The sequence below is a fragment of the Myotis nattereri genome (assembly GCF_964212035.1).
Source record: "Myotis nattereri genome assembly, chromosome: 1".
Classification (NCBI taxonomy): Eukaryota; Metazoa; Chordata; class Mammalia; order Chiroptera; family Vespertilionidae; genus Myotis; species Myotis nattereri.
This window is the reverse complement of record NC_138075.1, coordinates 94,733,692-94,752,362: the sequence shown is the minus strand read 5'-3', so window position 1 is coordinate 94,752,362 and position 18,671 is coordinate 94,733,692. Positions and strand designations below refer to the sequence as shown.

General features: G+C 41.9%; 2 protein-coding genes across 6 annotated transcripts in view; one reads left to right on the top strand and one right to left on the bottom strand.

The window, feature by feature from the left end:
* Positions 1–13,963, bottom strand: part of NUDT5 (nudix hydrolase 5) — a 37,043-nt gene extending 23,080 nt beyond the window's left edge. The window contains exons 1-2 of one of the 2 annotated variants that reach the window (XM_081087448.1): positions 13,821–13,963; positions 814–921 (exon numbers count right to left, since the gene is read on the bottom strand). In XM_081087448.1, the coding sequence (XP_080943574.1) occupies positions 814–876 (63 nt within the window). In that variant the 5' untranslated portion in view covers positions 877–921; positions 13,821–13,963. Of the gene's footprint in view, positions 1–813; positions 922–13,820 lie in introns of those variants that run through there. The other variant, XM_081087449.1, reaches the window with a different exon arrangement.
* Positions 13,964–14,022: 59 nt separating this feature from the next.
* CDC123 (cell division cycle 123) overlaps positions 14,023–18,671 on the top strand; it is a 75,170-nt gene continuing 70,521 nt past the window's right edge. The window contains exon 1 of one of the 4 annotated variants that reach the window (XM_081087415.1): positions 14,023–14,364. In XM_081087415.1, the coding sequence (XP_080943541.1) occupies positions 14,291–14,364 (74 nt within the window). In that variant the 5' untranslated portion in view covers positions 14,023–14,290. The remainder of the gene's footprint in view (positions 14,365–18,671) is intronic. The other 3 variants (XM_081087417.1, XM_081087416.1, XM_081087418.1) reach the window with 3 other exon arrangements.

The following is an 18,671-nucleotide window of genomic DNA, read 5'->3' as shown; positions in this document are numbered from 1 at the left end:
ATATATATTTTTTTTTAAAAAAAGAGAATTGCTAAAAGGTGTCAAGATCAGAGTTCCAAGATGAAGGATTGAAAATTTATCCATTGCAACGGTTCCTATAGGGAGAGACTTTTAAAAATCTAAACTGAGTAGCATACAGGACATACATTTGTTCTGGAATTTAGACTACAACTAAAAAGTTAGGTTTTTATTGTTCTTATACATATTGAGACAATAAACAGGTAATTAAGATGTGATACCTAAGTATGAAATGTCTAAGCCCTAAAACTCACATCCGGTTTATTGTTCTACCCAGAGAAACTTTATTTTTTTATTTTTATATTTTATTGATTTTTTACAGAGAGGAAGGAAGAGGGATAGAGAGTTAGAAACATCGATGAGAGAGAAATATCGATCAGCTGCCTCCTGCACACCCCCCTACTGGGGATGTGCCTGCAACCAAGGTACATGCCCTTGACTGGAATTGAACCTGGGACCTTTCAGTCCGCAGGCCAACGCTCTATCCACTGAGCCAAACCGGTTACGGCAATCCAGAGAAAGTTTTAGTAAAAACTGAGAAGTTTTGTACCAACAGCCAAAGTCCACTTTTAAATAGTCTCAATTTCACTAATACTTATAATTAAGAGGGATATGCCACTGCTCTCGCACAAGAGCACAATGTCCCTGTGTCCTAAAAAGGGAACAGGAATAATGTTTAAAACCTGTCTTTAAGAATTAAAAAAAAAAAATAACTGAAACAACAAATAGTCCATGCATTTCTTTACAAATTAGTTTTATGTGGGGAGGGGAAAAGAAGTGAAAAACAATTTATACCTCCTCTGAAATAGTAAACTGTTTGGTTTTTCCAGAAGAATCCACTGGTTCTTGGTTTTCCATGTTCAAACTAGTCAGTCTTTCCAGGTCTTAGGCAAGAAGTTGACACTGCAAGAGAATGAGATATGTTTAGGCTATGTTTATTTTTCTGAATTAAACATCTGTTGATAAGCCACTGTTCAAAGTACTTAAATGGAAAAAACTAATTTATCATCAAAGCTTCTTTTCTCATCTGACGATCTGGGAGAACTGTCCTAGGTGGAAAAGTAAAGAGAGGCCCAAGAGTAGGGGTGGGGAACCTTTTTTCTGCCAGGGGCCACTTAGATATTTATACCATCATTCCCGGGCCCTACAACATATCAACTTAAAAACGAGCCTACTATATTTGGTAAAACATTTAATGATTTTGGGCTGGATGTTCCCCACCCCTACCCTTAAAGCATCCAGGGAAGAACTGAAAAGCCATCCCAGTCAGGTCCAGTCCACAGCAGCCAAGTTCCTCTGGGCATGTGCTAGGACACCTTAGGTAACATTTTTAGATTTTCTGACTTTACATTTAATAGACATTCCAAGGGGACAGTACAAAGATGGTATACTATTCCCCATGCCACCCCTCAAGTATTGTCCTTTATCAACCCTTTATAGCTAAACATCAAGAGTTGTATGGGCTGTGGTACATCTACACGATGGAATACTATGCTGCTGTAAAAAAGAAGGAATTCTTACCATTTGCAACAGCATGGACGGAACTGGAGAGCATTATGCTAAGTGAAATAAGCCAGTCAATGAAAGAAAAATACCGCATGATCTCACTCATTTATGGATAATAAAGACCATTATAAACTGATGAATAAAGATAGATACAGAGGCAGAACAGCATCGAACAGATTGTCAAACTACAGCGGGAAGACCGGAGGGGCGGGGGGGAGGGGTAGAAGGGAGGAGATCAACCAAAGGACTTGTATGCATGCATATAAGCATAACCAATGGACACAAGACACGGGTTAGGGGAGGCCGGGGGAAGGTCAAGGGGGGGGGGGGGAAGGAGACATATGTAATACTCTTTGTAATATTTTAAGCAATAAAACAAAATAATAATAAAAAAAAAGAGTTGTATGGGCTGGCTATTTCTATCTTCCATTTAATTTTTTTTACTTGTGGTAAATGGATATACCATGTTAATAATTTTTAAAATGTACAGTTCAGTGATATTCAATACATTTACATTATTGTGGCCCATTCACTTTAAAGTTTTAATGTGCAAAGTTGCAGTTAACTAGGACTCCAAGATCTGTGATGAGAAGAGAAGTCCCTTCCCATTTGTTTTTACTACTCTTTCCTCTATCCTGGCTAAATTCCCTCATTTTTTTGTACCCTGAATGTCTGGACATGTTTTTTTCGATATGAGTTGATTGATAATCTGGCTATATATAGAATTACTAGAGGCCCGATGTATGAAAATCATGCAGGGGGGCGGGAGGAGGGTCCCTCAGCCTGGCCTGCACCCTCTCACAATCTGGGACTGCTGGCTCCTAACCGCTCGCCTGCCTGCCTGCCTGATTGCCCCTAACCACTCTGCCTGACTGATTGCCCCTAACCACTTGCCTGCCTGCCTAATTGCCCCTAACCCCTCTGCCTCAGCCCCCGCCCCCACAGCTTCACCAGGAAGGACGTCCAGAAGGTCGTTTGGCTGTCCAGTCTAATTAGCATATTATGCTTTTATTATTATACATGCACTGAAAATAATTTTCTAGCAGAAATAGGGAGGTGGTGCTCAGTTGTTTTGTTTCTGGTATTGCTGTTAGGAAATCTGAAGCCATTCTGATTCCTGATCCTTTTTCTTTGAGACCTGCTTTCTTGCTCTGCAAACTTAGTTATTCATGTCTTCATGTTGATGTTACTGTGTTGGACACTCAGTGGATCCTTTCAATCTGGAAACTTCAGATGCACATTCTTTTTTTTTTTTTAAATTAAATCTTTACTGTTCAGATTATTACATTTGTTCCTCTTTTTTCCCCTCCCATAACTCCCCTCCTCCCAGTTCCCGCCCCACCCTCCGCCCTCACTCCCCACCCACTGTCCTCATCCATAGGTGCACGAGTTTTGTCCAGTCTCTTCCCGCATCTCCCACATCCCTTTCCCCCCCAAGAATAGTCAGTCCATTCCCTTTCTATGTCCCTGATTCTATTATAATCACCAGTTCATTCTGTTCATCGGATTATTTATTCACTTGATTCTTAGATTCACTTGTTGAATGATGCATATTTGTTGTTCATAATTTGTATCTTTACCTTTTTCTTCCTCTTCCTCTTCTTAAAGGATATCCTTCAGCATTTCATATAATCCTGGTTTGGTGGTGATGAACTCCTTTAGCTTTTCCTTATCTGTGAAGCTCTTTATCTGACCTTCAATTCTGAATGATAGCTTTGCTGGATAAAGTAATCTTGGTTGTAGGTTCTTGGTATTCATCACTTTGAATATTTCTTGCCACTCCCTTCTGGCCTGCAAAGTTTCTGTTGAGAAATCAGCTGACAGTCGTATGGATATTCCCTTGTAGGTAACTGAGTTTCTTTCTCTTGCTGTTTTTAAGATTCTCTCTTTATCTTTTGCTCTTGGCATTTTAATTATGATGTGTCTTGGTGTGGTCCTCTTTGGATTCCTTTTTTTTTGGGGTTCTCCACGCTTCTTGGACCTGTAAGTCCATTTCTTTCACCAGGTAGGGGAAGTTTTCTGTCATTATTTCTTCAAATAGGTTTTCAATATCTTGCTCTCTCTCATCTTCTGGCACCCCTATAATTCTGATGTTGGTACGCTTGAAGCTGTCCCAGAGGCTCCTTACACTATCCTCGCATTTTTGGATTCTTTTTTCACTTTGCTTTTCCGGTTGGGTGTTTTTTGCTTCCTCGCATTTCAAATCATTGACTTGATTCTTGCGCTCCTCTGGTCTGCTGTCGGGAGTCTGTATAATATTCGTTATTTCAGTCCGTGTATGCTTAATTTCTAGTTGGTTCCCCAATATAACATCGAGGGTCTCATTAGTTTTCTTGTAGATCTCATTAAGTTTATCGGCGGCTTCTAAACAGTTCTTGAGAGACCTTAAAAGTGTGGTTCTGAACTCTATATCTTCCATTGACAATTTTGTCCTGTTTCTTTGTCTCCGCATTTTGTTATGCTTCCTTGGTGCACCCCCTAGTGGTCTTTGTGTGCAGTCTTATAGTTAAACCTTGATTGTTGTAGCTAATACCAGGGAGGGTTTGACCTCCAGGCCAAGTGGCTATGAGAATCAGCTGTGTCAGCAGTGAGAGAACTTCTGTTCTCTAGGGAGGTGCTAATCTAGCCTTTGCCTGAGGCTATCTGGCAAATGCCTCTGTGCAGGGCTTGGGCGGGGCGGGTCTCACAGGATCAACAGGGTGGGCCGGAGAGAGCAGTTATAGCGGCTCTCAGTCCTGTCCCCAGGGGCTCTGCCTCTCTGAGTCCCAGCACCTGCTGCAAACCTCGGAGAGAAAGCTGCACTCGCTCTGACCGAAGCCAGACAGTCCCGCTTCTCCCGTTTGAGTCTGGGTCCCTAAAGACTCGCCTGTATCTGGAGCTCAGAGTCTGCGACTCCCTCCCGATTGAAAACGCCAACCGCGCCCTCCGCCGCCAGCCCGCTCCGCGCACTCCGCACCTCAGAATTTGACTTCAGCACTGCGCCTCCTCTGAGTGTCCGTATGCGTTTCTCTTTCCTCCTAGTTGTAGGACTTCCACTCAGCCAGCGTTCCAGTGGTTCTGGGTGATGTCCGTTCCGTTTTTTAGTTTCACTTTTGAAGTAGTTGTTCAAGGCAGCAAACTCTGGTGTTAACCTATGCTGCCATCTTGGTTCCCTCCAGACGCACATTCTTGATGGGGAATTTTTCTTGAATTATTTCACCAATAACCCCCTACCCCCATCTTCTCTGCTTTCTCAGGAACTGAAATTTAGCTATTGGACTTCCTGAATTCATCCTGTCTTGTCTTTTTCATTCCTATTTTCTGTTTCCTTGTTATTTTATTTACATTTCTCAATGGCAATTCCAACCCTTCACTGCTTTTAAGTTCCATAGTTCCCTACCTACCCCACCTCCCAACTTTAGCTCTAGAGAAAATACAGACATTAAGAATTATTACCTCTCTTACTGTCTTAGAGGAAAAAAACTGGCTTTGCTCTACATTTCTCCTGGGAATTAAAGTAATAATTAAACTACCCATCACATCTTCAATATTTACCTCAGACAGCAAGTTTCCCCAACCCTAAAACACAACCAGCAAAACAGAAACAATCAACCTTCTCATAACCCTGTTTTCTCCTCCAAACTTGTCAGACTTCTTGAAAGAACAGATAAAACTATCTTTACTCTATCTTTACACAATCTATTTCCCTAACTATATCTACCCATCATTCCCAAGCTAGAAATATAAGTATCTTCAATCCCCTATTTTTTCTTTACCAACCATAACTTATCCACTGCAAATCCTAAAAATTCTAGCTCTAACATCCCCACCATCACTACTCCCACTTAGGATGAAATAATTTTCAAAACTATCTCCTAGACACTAGATTTTCCTTTACATTGTCCAACTTTCAACACTGCTCACAGCTATGTTGCTATAAAAACTCCCTAAAATCACTGCTGAATAAATAAAGGAAGGAATAAAGTGAATCAGGCTGGATAAGTCTAGAGAGTCATTCTGCTCCTAAGAATTAGGTTAGTGTGGGGCCTGCTTAGACTTTTTCAATTGTTCCTCATCTACTTGTTTTTATTTGACTAAATTAGTTAAACTCAACTTCAAAATTATCTTGGCACAAAGTTAAATGACTCACACTGCCTGATTTCAAAACTTACTGTAAAAGTAATCAAGATGGTATGGGTACTACCATAATGCTAGACATATATATTGATGGAATAGAACCTGGGAGTCCAGGTTTATGATCTTTTGATCATTAACAAGAGTGCCAAGACAATTCAGTGGGGGAAAGAATAGTCTTTACAACAAATTGTTCTGGGACTAGAAATGCACATAAGAATGAAAATGAGCCTCTATCTATACCATATATAAAAACTAACTCAAAATGGGCCAAAGACCTAAATCTAAGAGCTAAAACTATAGAACTCTTAGTGTAAATCTTCATAATCTTGGATTAGGCAGTGGTCTCTTAGATATGACACCTAAAGCCCAAAGGAATCAAAGAAAAGAGATAAATTGGGACTTCATCAAAATTAAAAACTTTTGTGCTTTGAAAGATACTATCAACATAGTAAAAAGATAATCCACAGAATGAAAAAAAAAAGTTTGCAACTCTGCTAGGAGACCGTATCTGAAATATGTAAAAAACTTTTATAACAATAATTTAAAGACAACCTAATTGAAAACAGGCAAAGGATCTGAATAGACATTTCTCCAAAGAAAACCTACAAATGGCCAATAAGCACATGAAAATATGTTAAAAATCGGTGGCCATCAAGGAAAGGAAAATCAAAACCACAATGAGATAACACTTCACCCCCCACTACAATGATTATTATAAAAGACAGATAATAACAAGTGTTAGTGAGAATATGGAGAAGCCAGTACCCTCATACATACACTGCTGGTAGGGATGTAAAATGGTGCAGACACTCAGAAAAACCGCCTGAGTTCTTCAAAAGTTTAACCAGAGTTCCCACATGACCAAGTAATTTCACTCCTAGGTATATAACCAAGAAAAATGAAACATGCTCACACAAAAACTTGTACAGAAATGTTCATTAAAGTATTATTCCTAATAGCCCCAAAGTGGAAATAACTAAATGTCTTATCAATTAATGAATGGGTAAATAAAGTATGGTGTTCCTTACAATGGAATATTATTCAGCCATGAAAAGGAATAAAGTTCTCACACATGCTACAACACAGATGAACCTTGAAAACATCTATGTTAAGTGAAAGAAGGCAGACACAAAAGGCCAAATGCTGTGATTCTATTTACAAGAAATATCCAGAATAGGCAAATCCATAGAGACAGAGGGCAGATTAGTGATTGCCAAGGGACTGGGGGAAGGAAGGAGGGAATAGGGAGTGACTGCCTATGGGTATGGTGTTCCTTTTGGATGAAAATGTTCTGGAATTAAATATGGTGACAGTGGTACAATCTTGTTAATATACTAAAAACCACTGAATTTTAGTTTAAGGTGAATTTTATGGTGTGTGAATTACATCTCAATTAACACTCACTAACTTTGCATTCTTTAAATATCCAACAGGCAAATGTTCAGGATAGCTGGGTTGTTGAAGGTCAGTCACACTGGGTCCAAAGATTGACAAAGCTAGCACACTAGTCAAGGAATTCTGCCTTGGACTCAGCAGGCTAGTGAAGCAAGGCATTGCTGTGCCAAGCAACCACTTTACTCTCCTCTGGGTGTATATTTTGCCTGATATGCAACATGTATTTCTGTTGTAAAATCAAATGTATTTCTGCTGTATTAAAATGTTATCAACATTGTTGCTTGCCAGTTATGGGTAAACCTAGAAATTCAATTTTTAATAAGGACTTTGGCAAATAAGCAAATTTTGAGGCCTTAGGTAAGAAAAGATGACTATATGCTAAATAAAAACCACTTAATGATGAAAGAAAGATATGTCTATACATCTTCACACTCATTTAATATGTGAAGAAGTATGCACAACTAATTAATATTCATAACCAATTGAATATCTTAGGCAACTTGGCTAAAGCAGCTTGTGGCAGAGCCACTGAAAGTGAGAGAACATCCTTAGTGTTAGGAATACAGTGGTGTACAGAACGAAGGCCCTGCCCTGCAGGAGTTTACCTTCTGGTGGGGAGAAAAAGTGAGGAACAATACACATAATTTCTGTCGGGTGACTAAGTTTTATAGAGAAAGATTAAGAAAGAAAAGGAGAGTGAAAAAGATGGCGGGGGTGGGGGGGTGGGGGTTGCTAATGTATAGAGCAGTGGTTCTCAACCTTCCTAATGCTGCAACCCTTTAATACAGTTCCTCATGTTGTGGTAACCCCAACCATAAAATTATTTTCGTTGCTACTTCATAACTGTAATTTTGCTACTGTTATGAATTGTAATGTAAATATCTGATATGCAGGATGTATTTCCATTGTTACTAACTGAATATACCCAGGGGAGTGGGCCTAAGCCGCAGTCTGGCCTCCCTCTGCAGGAGGTAACCAGGCTGATCAGGGGAAGACTTGCTGCCCCCATCACCCCACTGCTGTTGCCACTGCCGGCCGCAGCGGCTGTGAGGCCTGAGCCCTGGGTCTCGCAGTTGCTGGGGTTCACAGTTGCCTGAGCCCACGGTTGCCGTGAGCCCATGGCTGCCTGAGCCCCGGGCCTCGCAGCCGCTGTGGCTTTGTCCGGATGGACGTCCGGAAGATGTTTGCCCTAATTAGCATATTATCCTTTTATTAGTATAGATAGCACCCCCCAGATATTTTAAGGGATTGTGATCACCAAAAAGGTGAAGTGTTCTTCTGAAGGAGATAGTTCTGCATCTGCTCATTTACCCAAGATAGTTAAACTCAAATTACAAAAGCCTTTAATCAAAAGAGTAGCCCTAGCCAGTTTGGCTCAGTGGATAAAGCATTAGCCTGCAGACCCAAGGGTCCAGAATTCGATTCCAGTCAAGGGCACATATCTTGGTTGTAGGCTCCTCCCCAGCCTGGGCCCTGGTTAGGGCACGTGCAGGAGGCCACCAATCGATGTGTTTCTCTCACATCGATATTTCTCTCTTTTCTTCTCTCTAAAAATATCATGGAAAAGTATCCTCTAGTGAGGATAAAAAAAAAAAAAAAGTCTGGGTTGGCAAATGTAGCTCTGTAGTTGTTTCAGACAGATTGTATTAAAAATATTTAAGCTAGAATGTAGAGACCTAAAAGACAAAAAAACAAGCTACAGACATAAATTACCTGATTATGGGTAAACCTAGAAATTCAAAAGGGAAAAATGTGGCAAGCAGGGCTGGGCCTCTCTAAGGTAATTACTTTAATACAATCAGCACCAAGGGGAAACAGTATTCTGTTGCAGTCTATTGACAGTATGAATAATTAAAAATGTGATTAAAGAGTGACTTCAAAAGTATATTCTGCCTGGCCAGTGTGGCTCAGTGGTTGAGTGTTGTCCTATGAGCCAGGAGGTGGTGGTTGGTTTCTGGTTGGGGCATATGCCTGGGTTGTGGGCTGGATTCCCAGTAGAGGGAGTGCCAGAGGCAGCCAATCAATGACTCTCTCCCACTCCCTTCCTCTCTGAAATCAATAAAAATATATTTTTTAAAAATGTATATACTGTACTGATTTCCAGAATATTCAGGATTATAAGAGCATCTCAGAAGTATTACAGAAACAGAAAAAATTATTTTTAGCACCATTTCTAAATGGGGGACTAGTCACTAGAAGTAACATGTTGCAGAAACAAATGAGGTTTCCATTCCATGCCTCACACTCCTGTCTTCATTACTGAGACAGAGAAGCTTTCCTGAGCTGTCGCAAGGCTATGTTGAGATTTAAAAGTAAAGTTAGCTTGAATCTTATCCACTTCATTAGCCAGAATTTAAGGTCATCTGCATTTTGCTCTGTTATACTTAAAAGAAATACTCATGTACATAATGTTAAATGCTCTGTTTTTTTGAATATATTTCTTATTGATTTCAGAGAGGAAGGGAGAGACAGAAACATCAATAATGAGAATTATTGATCAACTGCTTCCTGCACACCCCACACTGGGGATTAAGCCTACAACCCAGGCATGTGCCCTGACTGGGAATCAAACTATGACCTCCTAGTTCATAGGTCAATGCTCAACTATTGAGCCACACTGGCTGGGCAATGCTTTACTGTTTTAATTCACATAAGCCATTTTAACTGTTTGGTTTGAACAGTGAAGGTCTATGGTATGTCAAATGTTATGATTTTTTCAGGGCACAAAAACGGTAGTGAGGGAAAATGCTACAGGATTTAGAATTCTTATACAGTGGAACCTCAAACTCTGGGCATGGGCAGTTGAAAATGTTTGAGTATATATTAAGCGCAAATTGACCGCTATTTTTGTCCTTGGGAATCTTAACAGTTTAGCAAACAACCACAAATGACTGTTGTAGAGGTAATGCAATAGCAGGGTACTTTAAATGAAGGACAAATACATCCACTTGGGAGGCGGGGAAAATTGTAGACTTTTAAAAGGCTACTTACTACTAAAAGGCAGGGTGATATTGAGATTTGCAGACCAAGAGGCAGGGAAAGCATTCCAAGGAAAAGCAACCACCAAGAACAAAGCAGAGACATCATCTGGGGCAAGCCCTGTGGTTCTCAAGCTTTCCTTCCCTAACCCCTCAAAAACAACAAAAAACAAACACCCAAAACAAAACAAACCCCACATATAACGGATATTATAATGGATAACACATTTCCCACGGCTGGATTTGGCTGAATGCTTGCCCTCTTCTCCCAAATTTGGAGGCAAATAAAGCATCCAACAACTTGTTAAAATTTTTTAACTACCACAGCTTAGCCTTTTTTTTTTTTTTTTTTTTAAAGAAAGGGTTTATAAGACCAATTTTACACACACACACAAAAGACTTTTTGGGGTATGGAATTTAAACCATCCCAGCGTGGATAGGTCGGAGAGACAATATGTCTGTCTTCTCCCTGGGGTTTTGCAAGCATTTTTATAGATCAGGTAGGAGGAAAAAAGTATTTAAGCCATTCTGAAAGGATTTACATTACTAGTAGCTACAAAGAGAATGGATGATGGTAAGAGGGGCTAATGCCAGGATGTGCAAGAGTCTGAAAGGAAGTGTGGGCTCCTAAGGATTGGGAAGTTCATGTGCAAATAAGTGGAGGCTCCTGGATTTCTGCAGTACCTGGCTGCAATCCTTTTAGATAATCCAGAAATAGCCACCTGGAAATAAATTCTAAATTCCATCAGATATACAGGAACGTGAGCAATCTTTTGTGAGAGCTGTTCCACAGCTGTTTTGTCTCTTTCTCTCACTCTGTGGAAGCTGTAATTTTAATTTAGAACATCTCAAAATTTTTTTGGTAAAATCCTAAGTGGCATGCTAGACTCCTTTTGCTCCTCTTGGAGTTAGCTTTACAGTTCTCTACTGAAGGAAGATAAGTGATTACTTTTTAACAAACTTGAGTATTTTACTATTAGTAAAAATAGTTGGATAAGTGGAAGTTAAGTTTCAAGAAGTTAAACTGAGAATCTCAAAAGCCAGGCTGTGATATTTGGACTCAGGCTCATTAGTTTTATTCAAATTATTGCCATTCTTGAATCTCAACTTGCAGTTTGCTGAGGTTGCAAAATGAAGCAAAAATCTCAACATGAAATTATATGTTGGCTAATCTCTCCCTGGTGAAAGTTGAGTATTATGAACACCATTTATTTTCAGCCAAATAATAGACATAGGAGCTCAAATTGTAAGCAAAGCATCCGATGGACAAATGAAGGTCAGGCAGTTGGAGCAGTTTAGTCACTGGGTAGAGAAATCAACAAGGTACTATGAAAGAAATTAACTGGGAGAGGATCAGTGTTTGCAAAAGTAACTTTATGATTGTGGGTTAAAGTCAAACGTTTATCAAATGCTTGGACATGTTTAAGATGCCACTCTACATTCTTTCAGAATAACTGCATAGAAGTTATTACAATGAACAGAGAATTAATTAGTATAGTTCTATTTGATAGTTTTGGTTATAATCATAAGACTAAAAGTTTGGGTTTTTTATAGGTAGTATTTTGATTAATCCTTATTGTGTATAGTTTATGGTAAGATTTTTGGACATCAAATAGATTCACTTTAAGTGAGCTTTTCTTTGCTGATGATTATCCTCAAATAAATGAAGACTTCCTTTACTTAATATGTACAGGAATGATGGAAAGGCACTGAAAAGTTGTTTTGGTTTTTTTTTGGCAGGGGTGGGGGTTAAGCTGAGTAAAAGTGAACTGGCTGTTAATTACCCTTGGGAAGTTTAATGGGTTACAGGAAAGAACCTTTTGGAATAGCAGAGGTCTAGGGTGGTAGCCGTCAAAAGAAAAGACTGACTTCCTTGATGTTGAGCCTTTATTACTTTTCCTAAAACAGTTTCTGAGGAAGGGGTCTCCAAAGCTAATTCTAAGAAGATGCTCTTAAAGGACACTGGGATATCAGGAGAAAGGGGTGGTGCACTGTTCAAATTTGGACTCACTAAGTTTAAGATTTTCGCTAGATTTCCAAGTGGAGAAAACCAGCAGGTAGTTGGAAATATTAACATAGAAGGATGTCATGTTATGGATTCAGAGAAAATGTTTTTTTTCCCCATTATTTAACCTGTAATTGCACAATAACACCCAATCATTTGGCTAACGATGTTTTTTTGACATGCACGAGAAAAAGCAACTATTTCCATTGTTGTAAAGATTTTATTGAAGAAACTTAATGAATATAAACACTTTATGGCTAAGTAAAGACAAACACTGTGGCTAAAAAATAGTGCAAGTGAATTTTGCTGAATCCATTAAAAATACAGGAGTATCTGTTTGGAATGTCAATGTATTTGAGGCTGGTTAAATGTGTAACAAGTTATATTAAATCAGTTGTAATACTAAAGTCACTGAACAAACCCTTCACACTAAAGTTTCCTGGGCTATTACTGTATTACTCCTTCCAGAGTGACTATGTTTTAGGTTTCTTCCTCCTATACATCTATTAATTCCTATTTTCAAGAGAAAATACCTTACCCAAATTCACCGGTGCTAACATTTCCTTCGCTGTAACTTATTGATTCCTAGGTTAATCCCAACAATATTTGAGTGACTGCCCCACCTGGCATGAGGTTACTATTAGTCTGGTACCATTCTCCTAATATATGTGGAATATTGCTTCTTTTTCCCCTTCAAATCAGAAAGGACTGCATGGTCGTGGATCTCAGAATTACTTATGAACCACTACCGCTGCCCTCTCCCTTAAATCACTGCAACATTATAACCTATGTACCTCTGCTTTGAAACTATATCTTTAAAGGAAAAGAGCCTGCAACATTTTTGAGAAAAACAAAACATGAAACAAATGCATATTCCCGAGCGGAATAATTTCCAACTCCAGGCAGGCAGAGGACCTGGTCATTACTCTAATGAATACCTTTTAGAGAGGCCGGCAGTCGGCTCTTCCTTTTCCAGTTTAAAACTGCTTAGATGGAGCAGCCAGGTGCGAAGTTTTTAAGGAGACCTCTAAAGGAGCGTCTTTAGGCACAGGTGCCTGGGGTAAGCCCCAGGCGAGTCAAGGGCCAGGTTTCTCAGCAGCTAGTAATTTCTTTCGTTCTTTAAAAGAAACAAAAGTGAAATCCCTTCATAGTCTATTTTCTGGGCGCTACCAGAGACCCCGTTTCGGAAGGAGTAGGGAAAATAGATGATGGGGTGACGGGGAGGGAGGAGGCAAAGGCATGACATTAGAAGTTAGACCAGGACCCTGCCAGTCCTATTATTCCGGCATGGCACGGGCGCTGATGGAACCGGGCTTCTCCTGCTGTTTTTGCGGGGCTGGTATAAATGAACCCGACGCTCACAGGAGAAACCTCTCTCCTTCCCTCTGTTTTCCAAACGTACCTCTCCTCTTATACTCCCGATTCTCCCTCCCTAGGGCCGCACAGATGGGGTTCTTGCCCTCTCTCTCCTAACCCCCCTCACGAAAGAAGCGGGGTCACTCCCCTCCTCTCTGCAGATGCTTCAGCCACTGCACGCAAATCAGTATCTAACTGCGATATTCCTGACTTCTCTACTCCGGACAGCCCACGCTCTTCTACTGCGGCCCGTGGATCCCCCTGGGAAGGTGGCCCTCCTGTCCGCGCCTCCGCGGCCGCCGCCCCTCGCTGCCCCGGACGCGAGCCTGTGCACGAGCCGGAGCGGCGCCGGGAGAGGCGCGCGTGGCTGCCCGCACGCTCCAAGAGAGCGCCCGCCCTCTCCCCCCACAGGTCTACACGTGACTGGCCCGCGCCCAGTTACCTACTCCAAGGTGGGGGGGTGAAGGGAAGGGGACGAAAGAAGATGCACGTGTCCGAGGCTGCAGTCTCCAGGGAAGCCGGTGCCGCCGCATGAGACGTTGCCGCGCTCGCAGTTACGAGGATACGCACGCGCGCCCTCCCGGCACCCGTCCAACCCCCGCCGGGAAGGAGCCTTAGCCGATTACCTTCCGGGGCAGTGCGCCTCTAGGAGGGAAGCGGGCGGGCACTTCTGAAAGTCTCCTAACTCTTCCGGGACGCCTCTCGGGGAGCGGACTCGGGTGTTTGTGAGCGTGTGCAAGCGTACTCTGAAAGTACGCCCCACAATTCTCCCCCTCTGCTCTCTTCTCTGCCACTTCCTCCTTGCTTTAGGGACCGGAAGAGTTCTTGAGCCAAAATAGCTCGGCGGGCACTTCCGGGGCTGGAGAAGTAGGTTCCGGGAGGTGCTGGACGCAGAGGCAGCGGCGGCGGCTGGAGGATGAAGAAGGAGCAGGTGCTGCACTGTCAGTTCTCCGCGTGGTACCCACTCTTCCAAAATATCACCATCAAGAGGTAACTCAGGAGGGGCCTACTCCGGGACCATGGCAAAAGGAAACTGCGACATTTTGGGGCAAATTCTATCTCCATAAAAAAATGCATAAGTAAAAAATGCAGGCCTTTGTGGGATGGGAGCGCCAAAGCCGAGATTTCGACTTCCTAATGATATTTCAGGTGGGGAGATTAATGAAGTCGATCCATATTTGCTGTGCGTTCTGTTGCGGGTCAGAGAGTGTGCCAGAAGGTTATGTCATGGCTCAGAGAAGGTCAGAGGCTGGTGAATAGTGGGTTAAGCCAGTTTAGGCTTGGGAGTTCACCATCATTGTATTTAGAATTACCAGACAGGGGAGGAGATCAGGAGAACTGGGTAGTCCCGTTGCCACTGACTAACCCAATTAAATAGTGAAGCTCCAATGTGACGGTGTAGAATAGATGGAAAGCGTTAGTATAGCTACATATTCTTAGGAATGCTTGTACTGCAAGAGGAAGCTATCTGGAACAGCTGTGGAACAATATTTGTTTTCTAGTTCTCCACCCTACAATCAAGGACTCCATCCCTATTTTGCAGGGCAAGCATAGGATTAACTGTTTCATCCTTCACCCAGGAAATTCAAGTATTGTAGGCAGGACAGCTAGGAGAATATCCCCAAATGTTCAAAAGCAATCATACCATCTGGAGCAAGATGCAAGGGAAGGTTTTCATTCACTAAGAGGCATAGAGCAAAGAACTGCATGTCTATGGATAGCATTTTCTGTTCTTTGCCTGATCCTTTGTTAGGCCTAGTTTCCAGTTGTTTAGATATCAACTGTCCCTTGCTTTTCATTCTGTCCCCTTAGTGCAGAGAGTGTGAATGCAGAGAGGGAAACTGTTTTGAAATCCTGAGGGATTGAAAGAGCATAAAGAGATTATTCAAGACAATTCTTTTCCATCCTCTTATTCAGACATAGAATCAGCTTCCAGTTACTCATGGTGTAGTGGAGGTTAGAGTAGCTCAAAGGAGGATGACCTTTGCATTTGAAGAAGGTCAAAGTCACACCGAAACAAAAGAGCTTCAACAGAAACAGTGGACATTACCTCCTATCCTAGAAGTAATTTTTCTATATGATATGCCAATCTTTCATTACCTTGCATAATTGAAATAGGCTGTGGGTCTGAGGTAACGATAGAGTTGTTTTGGGTCGCTACGATATAAGGTATGTTTGTGAACCTGTCAGACAGTTCACACTGAGTTCGCTTAAAACGGGCATTTACTTTCTGTGCAGTTCTTTTGCAACCTCTGGTGTAGTTTTTCTTTGCCTTCAGCAGTAAAATATAATGGTTAAGAATTGGACTCTGGAGTCAGGGCCATCTGCCTGGCTTTGAATTTTGGTTCCACCAGCGTCTTGAGCAAAGTGTGTAATCTAAGTCCTATCTGGGAAATTGAGACAGTAACAGCCTTATCATGGGAATTAAATGAGATAAAGCATTTAGGATGCTTGCCACTGTTTCTGGCATATAGTAACCAAATTTGCTGCATGTTGTTACATTTTAGATCTTTTAAGCTCAATTGAAGCAAAATAATTTTAGTTTACTTAAAATGTGCAACATTCACATGAAGCTGAGAGAGAAATAAACCAAGAGGTGGGATTTTCTGAACAGTCAAAAACTAAATTGTGCTTCCTGAAACCATCCTTTACTCCCTTTAAACTCTTAAGCAGGAGTCCTCAAACTTTTACAACAGGGGCCAGTTCACTGTCCCTCAGACAGTTGGAGGGCCGGACTATAGTTTAAAAAAAAAAACTATGAACAAATTCCTCTGCACACTGCACATATCTTATTTTGAAGTAAAAAAACAAAACAGGAACAAATACAATATTTGTATTTGCATGTGTCCCGCGGGCCGTAGTTTGAGGACCCCTGCTCTTCAGTGTAGTCCCTTATGTGGTGAGATCACTGAACCTAATATTGGCAGGATACCCCTCCACAGCTCAGGCCAGTCGGGTGGAATTGTTAGCTTTGCCATTGCCATTGTCAGCTTTAATGCTGAGAGACTATATTATATTCTGTTTTTTTTTTTTTACTCAGCATTATTTTTTAGGGTCAGGGGTGATTATGCGCTTAAGAATAGAAGTACATTTTTTGGTAAGTTCTAGAACTTTGACTCAGGCTTATGAACAATTAGCTAGAGGACTTTGGGCCATCCACTTTACCTTTCTTTCTTCCCTCAAACATGAAAGTTATAGCAATCTTATAAAGGCCCCTTCTACCTCTAAAATTTTATTAGAGTAACTTGTCTGTGTATACATAACTCTGTCAGCCTGGCGGTGTGGGTACTTTGTCATTTCAGTCTTTTACATCTGCCAGTTGAGCCCCTTGCATTCTTGCCTGCGTAATAGATTTCAATGACCAGTTTAAGCTCTTCTCTGACAGCCTTATGTGTAAAGCATGCCTGGCAATGACTTTTCTATGGCTTCAGTCTTTCAGGCATGATTCCTTTTTTCTCTGAGTTTTGATAGCATTTGGTACATCTTGGCCCAGCATTTACCATATTATTCTGTGATTTTTTTCCTTTTATATCTTTCTCCCTCATAGGCTTTGCATTCTTTTTATTCTTTTTATTTTTATTTTTATTGACTTTATAAGTACCGCGCGCTAACCGATTGCACCACTGGAGCTCCTTTATTGACTTTAGAGAGAGAAGAAGGGAAGGGAGAAAGAGAAATATTGATGTGAGAGAGAAACACAGATCTGTTGCCTTCCATATGTGCCCCTACCAGGGATCAAACCCACAACCTGGGTATGTGCCCTGATCGGTAACTGAACCCGCAGCTCTTTGGTGCACGGAACGAAGCTCCAACCAAATGAGTCACACTGGCCAGGGCAGGCTTTGCATTCTTAATAGAATCACCTTGGTATCCTCCTTGACTTACAGGATATAATGCAAGATAAATCATAAGGATGAGTTTAGAAATGACTGCAGAACTCAGTGACTCATGAGAACTAGAATCCAACTTGATATCACCTAATAGAGGTAAGAGTTGTAGACCCTCCAAATCGGAAGAATATGCAAATAATTTATAATAGAATCAAACAGTAAATAGATGTTTTGAATCTAATCAAGGGATGATACAACTTGGAAGGAAAGCCCATATTCATATCAGACCTGAGAATTAGTGTACTAAAAAACCAATGACACGGACTCTGAAATCATGGATTTGGGGACTGAGAGACTTTATTGACATAAAAGAGGACTCTGTCTGCTCTCACTGTGGTCAGAAAAATCACCCTAGATGTCTAGGAGCTGGCATTCCTGCCAACATTTCTGTCCCAGGCCCCTGATAAGATAAACTTCATATTCTCTTGGAAAGGTGGTCTCTAATTCTCTTGGGATGACATTGTTACTTTAGTGGGTATCTTTAACTGTAGGAAGAACTAGAATTAAACAGAGGTGATGAAATAATTCAGACTTAAGAATTTTATCTTTTTTTCTAAGTTTATTTAATATCTTTAAAATTTTGCCATTTTGAGGATAATTAGCATCTACCCTATATAATAGAGAGCTAATATGCTAGTTAGACTGGACAGCCGAACGACCTTCTGGATGTCCTTCCAGATGACCGCCTGGATGAAGCTGGGGCTGCGAGGGCCAGCCAGGGCTGCGAGGACTGGCTGGGGCAGCCAGGGGTGCGAGGGCTGAGCCCCTTGCATGAATTTTGTGCATCGGGCTTCTAGTATATATAAAAGCCTAAGTGACCATTATGACTGGATGACCAGCTGGTAGCTATGACGTTCACTGACCACCTGAGGGCAAACGCTCAACGCAGGAGCTTCCCCCGGTGGTCAGTGCACTCGCACAGCCAACTTTCTGCAGCTGGCCAACCTCCCACGGTTCCTCCCCCCACCCCCATCAGCCCCGATTGCTGGCCAGTCCAAGGGACCTCACTGGTGCACGAATTCATACACCGGGCCTCTATTCTATACTAATAAAAGTCCAGGCATCACAACTGGAACGACCAGAGACCAGACCACCATGGCCCCTTGCAAGTCTGGCCCCACCCCCAAGCAAGCGGTTAGGGGCAATCAGGCAGGCAGGAAGAGTGGTTGGGGTGATCGGGCAGGCAGGCCAATGGTTAGGGGCGATCAGGTAGGCAGATGGCCCCTTGCAGGGCTGGCCCCACCCCCCAGCAAAGAAGGAGGAAGGCTCAGGCCAGCCAAGCCATCGCACCCCAGCCTGTCGCCTGCAGAGGGAGGCCACCGTGGCAGGGGAAGGGGGGCAGCGCTGTACAGACGGCAAGCAGTGGCAGTGGCGGGGGTGGGGCCAGCTGCCTGCAGCTGGGGGGAG